This window comes from Rhinopithecus bieti, unplaced genomic scaffold (assembly GCF_001698545.2).
Source record: "Rhinopithecus bieti isolate Rb0 unplaced genomic scaffold, ASM169854v2 scaffold_36553, whole genome shotgun sequence".
In the NCBI taxonomy this organism is placed as follows: Eukaryota; Metazoa; Chordata; class Mammalia; order Primates; family Cercopithecidae; genus Rhinopithecus; species Rhinopithecus bieti.
In genome coordinates, this window is record NW_016815774.1 from 95,864 (window position 1) to 104,907 (window position 9,044).

The 9,044-nt window shown below is 51.2% G+C and overlaps 1 protein-coding gene across 6 annotated transcripts in view; it reads right to left on the bottom strand.

Annotated features, from left to right (window-relative positions):
• The window catches only part of SCUBE3 (signal peptide, CUB domain and EGF like domain containing 3), a 42,722-nt gene that overhangs the window by 4,790 nt on the left and 28,888 nt on the right, over positions 1–9,044 (bottom strand). For 4 of the 6 annotated variants that reach the window (XR_001881745.1, XM_017853592.1, XM_017853594.1 and 1 more), the window contains 14 exons: positions 8,757–8,879; positions 8,138–8,254; positions 7,365–7,490; positions 6,961–7,077; positions 6,710–6,814; positions 6,299–6,415; positions 5,825–5,983; positions 5,366–5,581; positions 4,869–5,030; positions 4,494–4,661; positions 3,814–3,975; positions 3,200–3,397; positions 2,528–2,680; positions 2,339–2,418 (listed from right to left, as the gene is read on the bottom strand). Coding sequence is in view for 5 of the 6 variants with exons in the window: in XM_017853592.1 (XP_017709081.1) it covers positions 2,339–2,418; positions 2,528–2,680; positions 3,200–3,397; positions 3,814–3,975; positions 4,494–4,661; positions 4,869–5,030; positions 5,366–5,581; positions 5,825–5,983; positions 6,299–6,415; positions 6,710–6,814; positions 6,961–7,077; positions 7,365–7,490; positions 8,138–8,254; positions 8,757–8,879 (2,003 nt within the window). In the remaining variant the exon portion in view is untranslated. Of the gene's footprint in view, positions 1–1,904; positions 2,170–2,338; positions 2,419–2,527; positions 2,681–3,199; positions 3,398–3,813; positions 3,976–4,493; positions 4,662–4,868; positions 5,031–5,365; positions 5,582–5,824; positions 5,984–6,298; positions 6,416–6,709; positions 6,815–6,960; positions 7,078–7,364; positions 7,491–8,137; positions 8,255–8,756; positions 8,880–9,044 lie in introns of those variants that run through there. The other 2 variants (XM_017853593.1, XM_017853595.1) reach the window with 2 other exon arrangements.

Consider the following 9,044-nt stretch of genomic DNA (forward strand, 5'->3'; position numbering starts at 1 on the left):
ATCCTATTCACTCTACCTTCAAAATACGTCTGGGTCTGACCACTTCTCATCATCTTCCCAAGCCACCATCATCTCTGACTTGGAGTACTGTAGTAGCCTCCTAACTGGTCTCCATGTTTCTATCTTTGTCCCTCCACAGACTCTTCTCCCCACAGCAGCCAGAGTGACTTTTTGTGTTTTTAATTAGTTCATCTTTTTCCTGTTTGAAAGTCTTCTCTGGTTTCTTTTATCACTCAGAGTAAAGCTGAGTCCCTTGCATGGTCCATAGGCTGAAAGTGATCTGTGTCTTGCTTTCTACCTCCACTCTTGCTCCCTCTGTTGAGCCACACTAACCTTCTTGAGATTTCTGAACACACTAAATTGCTCCCATGCTCCTTAGCTTGGAATGCTCCTCCCTCATCTAATGGGGAGCCCTTTTACCTCATTTGGGTCTCTTCTCCTTAGAGACCTTTCCTGACCACCCTGTCTGCAACAGCAGCATGGTATGTGGAGAGCCTACTAGGTGCCAGGCACTGTGCATTAAAACTCAGATCTTCTGGCTCCTAGGCTGATGCTCGTTCCACGGCATCAGTGGATTTTTCAAATAAGAAGTAGGGGTTTCAGCCTCTTACCCCACTTTAATCAGAACAGCTGTACTGCTTTATGTATTGGAATTCCACAGTACATTTGATTTGAATGAAATGAGGGTTCAGATGCTTTAAAATGTTTGAAAAGTATTGTTTAAAGTATATTCTTTGAAGTCTGCAATTTCTAGGCGATTTTGTTGTCAAGGCTTTTATTTTGATGATAATATAAAAATATTTTGCTAATACTTTTTTGCAATGATAATTTATGAAGGATAATGCTATGACTGTGACTATAGTTTCTTTTCTTTTCTTTTTTCTTTTTTTTTTTTTAGACTGAGTCTAACTCTTGCTGCCCAGGCTGGAGTGCAATGGCATGATATCAGCTCACTGCAACCTCTGCCTCCCTGGTCCAAGCGATTCTCCTGCCTCAGGGTCCCGAGTAGCTGGGATTACAGGTGCCCGCCACCACGCCCAGCTAATTTTTTGTATTTTTAGTAGAGATGGGGTTTCACTATGTTGGCTAGGCTGGTCTGGAACTCCTGACCTCAGGCGATCTACCCGCCTGGGATTATAGGCGTGATCCACCGTGTCCAGTCAGACTATAGTTTCTTTGAGACGGAGTCTCGCTCTGTTGCCCAGGCTGGAGTGCAGTGGGGCGATCTCGGCTCACTGCAAGCTCCACCTCCCAGGTTCAAGCAATTCTCCTGCCTCAGCCTCCCGTGTAACTGGGACTACAGGCGCCGCCACGGCACCCGGCTAATTTTTTGTATTTTTAGTAGAGATGGGGTTTCACCGTGTTAGCCAGGATGGTCTCAATCTCCTGACCTCGTGATCCGCCCGCCTCGGCCTCCCAAAGTGCTGGGATTACAGGCATGAGCCACCGGGCCCGGCCAGACTATAGTTTCTTAAGGAAGATTTTCTCAAATTGGGGTTCACCGACCCAGGGCATCTAGTTCATTCTTCAATGTTGGAAGTATTTATTTTCCTTGTTAAGTCTGTATATAAATTGATTCTGAGAAAGCTGTGCTAGATCTGCTGCTTTTTTTGTTTTTGTTTTTTTGAGACAGAGTCTCACTCTTGTCACCTATGCCCGAGTGTGATGCCGCCATCTTGGCTCACTGCAACCTCTGCCTCCTGGGTTCAAGCGATTCTCCTGCCTCAGCCTTCTGAGTAGCTGGGATTACAGGCGCCTGCCACTGCACCCGGCTAATTTTATATTTTTAGTAGAGACAAGGTTTCATCACGTTGGCCAGGCTGGTCTCAAACTCCTGACCTCATATGATCCACCCGCCTTGGCCTCCCGAAGTGCTGGGATTACAGGTGTGAGCCACAGTGCCCAGCCGATCTGCTGCTGCTTAATGGGGCCTGGGGAGGGAATAAGGGAAGGAAGGGACTTATGCAAAAGTATCCTTCTATACTTCATTTTCCCTATGTCTCTTGGAAGAGGTAGGTACATTTCTTCTCCTCACTTTCCCTTTTTCTTCCAAGTTTTCCCCAAGGTGTAATATAGTGTGGGTTACGCTGCAGTCGGATGGGTTTGGGCTCAAATCCCAGCTTTACCATAGGGCAGGTTCGTTAACTCTCTATGCCCCAGTTTTCTCATCTGTAATGAGAAATGGAGAAATGGAGGCAATGGAGAAAGCACCTACCTCATAGAGCTATTATGTCTATCAAATGAGAATATTCATGTAAGCACTTAGCATATTGCCTGCACATTGTTTTGTTACATGCTCATTAAATGTTAGCTATCATTATTGTTAATATTCACTCACCTTTAAAATCTCCTGGTGGTTTTCAGAGGCATAGAGCCGGCCATCTCGCACAATGTCTTCTACCAGCTGCTCATAGTCCTCTGCAAAGTCAACCAAGGGGTGGGCCTCAGGGGCGGGAGCTCTTCCTGTTCTCCTGGTTCCCTCTCAAAACTGATGTACCTCCCCTTCTCACCCACCTCCTTGGCTCACCATCATAAGTAACATAGGGGATCTGGAAGCCACGGGCACTGTTGGCCTCGCTTGTCTTGAAGTTGATCCAGAGCTTCCTGGAACGGGCAGTGAAGGCAATGGGGCGCTCGTAGGTCTGGCAGGTCTCATAAGTGGTAATGGAGGATGGGGATGCTGGGAAGGCAAGCAGCAGGTCAGTAGAGCAGCAGGGCAGGCTACCCAAGCCCTCCTAGAACGTGGGCTGTAGAGCTGGTGGTGGGGGTATGGGGCAAGAGAGAGAATCATTCTGACAAAGGCTCCCCCTTCACATACACACACCCTACCCCACACCCTCTCCCACTGCCCACTGGACTCATTCCACAATTCCTCCTTGATACCTGGGCGCTCACATAGTGTAATAAATTTGACATTTAAATGAATGGAATGGCAAAAATGCTAGGATAGTAAAGTGACACATGTAACACCATTGGAGTTCTAGCCCCACTGCTAGCTTTCTTAACTCTGTTCTCTACCAAACATGTATCATTGCTGTTTTCCTTTGTTAGCTTCTCTATTCCCAAAGGCGTCTCACTGTTTCACCCTCATAGATCCGTGACTTCACTGCCCCACTTCTTCCTGTATCAGTCTGTCTGTCTCTCCGCCTTAACCAGATATGGACTGCCCTTCCCTGGCCCAGCTCTGCAAGCCACCCACAGTTCTTTCTCATGACGAGGACGTCCCCACACTCATCCTCAGATGGCAGGAAGATCTCGGGTACCACGATAAGGATCTTGCGCTTGGGTGGGGGGTTGATGTTCCAGATGCACTCCACACCGGCTGGGTAGTTGCCCGGGTAGTTGGGGGACTCAATATAGCCAGTGAACTCACCCAGCTCCCCACCACACTGACGATCTGCAGCCAAGCCCCAATGGATAAAATAAGAAAGAGAAGGGAAGTCAGTGGGGAAGTACGCTGGGGGAACTGAAGAGTTCTGAAGTAGAGGTCAGACATTTATGAGAAGCCTGCATCCTAGTTCATCATTATTTTCTAAGCTCTGGGTCCATCTTCCTTCCTGCCCTTTTAGTACCTTCTCTTCTCACTTCACCTGTCTCTGCTTCCTCATTACCTGTCTCCAGGGAGAGGGTGCTATAGGGTCTAGCCTAGCAACTGGCCTTGAGAATGAGTGAGTTGGGGAGAGGTGGAAGGTGGGGCTTTCCTGCCCCTCCACACCCCAGCCCTGCTCCCTGTTGGTTTCACACCCCTCCTTTAGATGTCCACTGCTCCCAGGCCTCTCTCCTCCCTTTTCCACAGCCTGGCTTGCCACGTACTCTTGCATTGGGCCACACTGGTAGAGCCATCAAAGTCTGTGCTTGTGTTTCCTGGACAGCGAGTGCAGAAGTTCTGACGGAAGTCGGGCTGATAGGAGCCCATGGCACAGCGAATACAGCGATGGATGCTGGTGTTATAGTAGTGCCCTGGGGAGCACTGGACTGCATGCAAGGGAGAAAGGCAGGAATCAAGATGGTGGGCAGGTGGGAGTTATGGGGCATCGGATGGACAGGATACATTCATCTTGGAGAATCAGGAGATCAGATACATCAAAGTTCTTTCTAGGGTCTCAACCTTTCCCAGTCATGCCAGAATTTAAGCCCATGGAAAAACAGAGTTTACAGAGTGGTTGGCTACAGTGCCAATCCTTTTCTTTCAGACGCTGAGCACAGTGCCAAACCTAGATAGAAACTCATTTGGGATATGGAGGAGAATATGCCACCAGTTCTCCAAAGTAGAGGGGTAAGTGGGACTGTTAATTATTTCTCAGTTCCCAAGCTTGGAACTAGTGGAGGGGCAGGGTGGGTCCTGGAAGCAGGATGGTATGGTTGGTCAGGTAGCTGGGCCTATTACTGGTTTGGAGAAAATGGTGGGTCAGTGTCCACTCTGGGAACCTGGAGAGTTTTTTGGGAGTAGTTGGGGTTGGGGCATCCCCCACGGAGGTGAGTAGCTTACTCACCTTTGGTGTCACAGTCTTGGAAGGAAATGGCCCCTTCATGCTTGGTGGTGAGGCCCCCACCACAAGGGAAGCATAGGGTCCGTCCTGCTTCAGGTTGGTAGGTGCCACGTGGGCATGGCTGACAGGGCTTGAACCCATCTACAGAGTGTTGGCCAGGTGGGCACTGACCTGCAATGAATCAATGGCCCAACTCTGATGGGGATGGTCCTGAGTCATCCACATGGGGTCACCCGATTTCAGAGGGCAAAGGTGTACAAACAGGATGTTGACTAAGAGAGTGGCCTGGAGCCTGGGCCTGCCCTTTGGGAAATCCCATGCCCATGGGCGTCCCAGTGCCCACCCTACCCCACTCTGTATTGTTTGTTCCCCTGGCACCTGCACACGTGGTGACGTTGGTGGCTCCAAGAGGCCCGTGGGCATCACTCCCAGGGCAAAGGTCGCAGGAGAGCTGCCCTTCTCTCTCCTGGAAGGTGCCCGCTGGGCATGGCACACACTGCTCCGTCTGGCCGTGGTAATACGTTCCCTGCGGGCAGCTGACTGAGGGAGAGTCGGCCGCGCTAGCCACCCATCCCCCCAATTCCCACCACCCAGGCCTGGGACTCCCCACTCCCCCCAACCCCCAAATTCAGGGAGAGTCTCTGTCTGGGAACAAACACAATCCTACTTGGGGGGATAGGAGGGTCAGAGCTGTGTGCAGGAGGATTGCCGGCCCCACCTGGCATCCTTCTAGATTTCAGCCTGGGACCAGGGAAGGGAGCATCCTGGCTGCCTCATAATTTGAGAAATGCAACTGAGGCCACAAAGGATCCTGCTCTGAGCCAGGCCCGAACTGGGTCTTTCCTACATCCCTGCTCCCCAGTAAGCTCCCTTACCACACTTGGCCCCAGCACGGTGCTGCCCGGGCCTACAGGACTCCATCGGCTCTGCTCGCTCCCCGGCTACCAGGCCCGGCTTGTGGGCCAGCTCATAATCAAGGCCTGCCAGGCGCAGCAGGAAGCGGTCCTGGTTGATGGACTTTCTGAGCATCTTCAGGGATCCTTTCAGCCGCCGTTCCATTCGCTGTCGGAGGCAGGGCAGCCCACAACTGGCTGGTGGTGGATGGCCATGTGTATTGGGGAGGAGGAGAAAGAGTTGCTGTGAGCAGGAGGGCAGGGGAGCAAAGCTGGGAGCTAAGAGGGGCATGGTAAGAGGGACTAGCTTTTAGGCTTGGCACCAGGCAGGGTCTGCCCCTAGTACAGGCTCCATCCCTTCTTTTTGCTGCTGAGGCCTGTGGTTTCCCCACCTCTGCCCTCCCCTTCCAGTCCTCTTCCCAACAGTGCCCCCAGTCCCACCTGTGGTTTCTTCGCTTCTGACCTCTGCCTCCAGTTCCAGGGTGAGCCTTGTGACCTCTTTGCCTGGAGGGGTCCGGGCTCGTCGGCCCTTGCCCTTCCGAGAGGAGTCACACTTAAGGTGGATGAAGGTGACCTGGCATTCAGAGCAGGGGGCACCACCTGGGAGAGATGCCTTGTCAACCCCAGGGACATCCTCTGGAAAGTTCTCATTCCCAGCCCAGACAGACCTCCCCAGATCTCTTAACTGTAACTATCTCTCAATCCTGTTTTAGTCTAGGGTCCTAATTAGTTGGTGGAGGGGAATAGTGTGGGACTGCCTTGGGTGCTATGCATACAGCTGCTTTTTCCTCTGCTCTGCCTAGAGTTCAGGGTGCTGGTGGGTTTTTGAAAGAGATCTCACTAATCAGAGGAGCTGAGGGGTAAGGAGGGTTTAGTGGCCAGACAGCCAGTTGGAATGAGGTCCCCAGTCCAAACCTGGCCCTGCGATTCTGCCAGCCTCCTCTGTTTTGCCTTTGTTTCGCAGGTGCAAACGGCATTTGGCATCCTTGATCTTGAAGGAGGCCCGTTGTTTAATGGACAGCACTGCAGCCTCTAGAGGGATGGTAGAAACTCAGCACAGTATGGGATGCCCATGGAGGTCAGAGGTGCCATGGGGGATGTTGAGAAGCTGGGCAATAAGCCAGGGGCTTGGCTGGGGGAGTGAGATTATGAAAGCCAAGGGGATCAGATGTTAGGGCAGAGGGAGTGAGGGTGCAGGGGTGGAGAATTACAGGGCAAAAAAGAGGATCCAGGAGAAAGGAAGGCCAGGGGATTGATGAAGAACAAAAATAAGGGATTAATGTTAAGAGAGTAGGGTGGGAACAGGGCTTCTGGGCTGGTGCTCACCATGGCAGTGGTTGGAGTTCGTGCTGTTCCCATTGTGGCCAGCTCGGGCTGGAGCAGTCCTGGGGCTGGGGGTCCCACAGCTCACCGTGAAGCCATTCTCAGACTCTGAGAGAAAGAGCCTGTCACAGTTCTGACCTGCCTTCCCAACCCCCACTGGCTGGAGGAATCCAAAGGGAACGAAGGAGCTGCCTGAATGGCCAGTCCTTCCTCTTTTCTCCTCCAAAGCTCTCCAGCACCCTCCTCCCATGTACCTGGCAAAAACCGGGCCATGGACGGACAGGTCAGGGCACAGGTGTCCTTCTTGCCAGACCGGTTGCAGCTGAGCATGGCTTTTGAGGCCCCAGGACTGCCCTGACACTTCAGTGGCTCTAGGAAGGGGAGAGAGGCCTGAGCAAATGAGTACATTCCTTTCCCACCCTCTCCCTCATTTGGGTAATTTGGAGGAATCAGCTACTTGCATAACTATTGTTGTACCCATGGAGACTGTTGATGGGATTGTTTACTACAAATTTCATGTCTTTAACTCAAAATGGCAACATTCTCCACTCTTTCACACCTCACACCTTTCCCCAAAATGATACTGTAGGTTTTCTAGAACCCCAACTGGCCCCTGAAACTGCAGTGTCATCTTTGGTCAGCAGAGGGCACTGCCCACCTGTGCAATCTTTGCCATTCCAGTGCAGCCGGCCCTGGCCTGCTGGGCAGGTACACTGGTAGCTGCCAGCAGTGTTGATGCAGCCAAAGCGGCAACCTCCCCGGTTGATGCTGCATTCATCCACATCTAGGGGAAGGAGTAGGGAGACAGAAAAACAACGATGGAGTTTGAGGAAGAGCCAGAGAGTGGGCAGTGAGTGAGGGCCTTTGGTTAGAGTTCCAGGTACCCTGCGTTATGCAAGATGAGTAAGTTCGAGAGATCTACTGTACAACAATGTGCCTATAGATAACAATACTATAGTGTACACTTATAAACTTAAGAGGGTAGATCTCATGTTAAATATTCTTACAATTTAAAAAAGTTAAAAAGGTATTCTAGGCACTGTAAGATGACTACTGGCTTGAGAAGAGCTCAAACCTCCTTCCGTTATCTCTGTCCCCAAAGGAATGACCGAGAAGGGGCCAAGCCGATAAGCTTTTTAAAGCCTTCCACTCCTCCCAGCCAGTGAGACTGTCATTTGGGAGCTGAGAGTGGGGTTTCAGGGACAGTTATAGGAATGGAAGATAGGAATTTTGGAGGCAGGATGCTGTTTCCCCAGTCTCCCAGTTCTTCAAAAGCTGTCTTAATTCCTCCTATTTTGTCACAATGGATGAAGACATGGTGCATGCACCCAGGGATTGTCCATAGCCACAAGCCAACACAGGGACCTGTTCAGTTGGAGGGTGAAGAGGTGAGGGGCCAGGGTGGCTGGGGGTGCAAGCTTACTAGCTTACCCCCACAGTGGGTGACACCATACAACAGGTAGCCACGATGGCAGAGACACTGGAAGCTTCCTGGTGTGTTGACACATACGTGGTCACAGGTTCGATCAAAGGAACACTCGTCTATATCTGGAAGAGCAAAGATTCAAGCCACTGAATCTGTCTTGGAGCACTTGACCCTTGCTCAGGTGAAGGACCCAAGTGAGGGGCCTTGGCTCTCCCCCTTGAACTGAAGAGTCCCTATTCACGTCCTTGCTCTAGGACCAGTGATTTAACAATGCCAATCTATCTTCTCTGCCCCCTCTATTGGAGTCCTTGGAATTAGGAACTGCAAGATCTGGTGCCTTTAGGTCAGGGCCCACCATGTGTGGTTAGGTACGTCCTACTCTGCCAAGGATATGAATTGGGGTGAAATCCATCCCTCAGTCCTTGCCAAGCTGAGTGCTTTGATGTGGAGCTGGTCTGCTGAGGGGAAGGAGGGAGTACCATTTGCTAATTCGCAGGATGACACTGCCTGTAGAGACTCTGCATGATATCTACTGAGTTTCTAAGACTTTAGTCCTCTGGCCTCCTTGAAGCTCTCCCATAAGAACCTCTCCTACGGCTTTCACCTTTGCCTGAGTCTGCTCACCCTGGCAGTTCCTCTCATTGATGAGAAGCTTATAGCCTTTCTTGCAACTGCATTCGAAGCTGCCCACTGTGTTGCGGCAAATGTGGTCACAGCCCCCGTTGTTTAAGCGGCACTCATCTATATCTGAAGAAAGAGGACAAAACAGGATAAAAGATACTATCAAAGACTGAGAACAAACAAGGAGAAAGGTCCCTCCCTCACTAACAAGAGACATGCAAAAATCAAGGAGTCCTGGGCCTGCTTCTTCTTGATTCTCATTCTCCCTCTCTCTCTCCCTCCCCCCCCCCC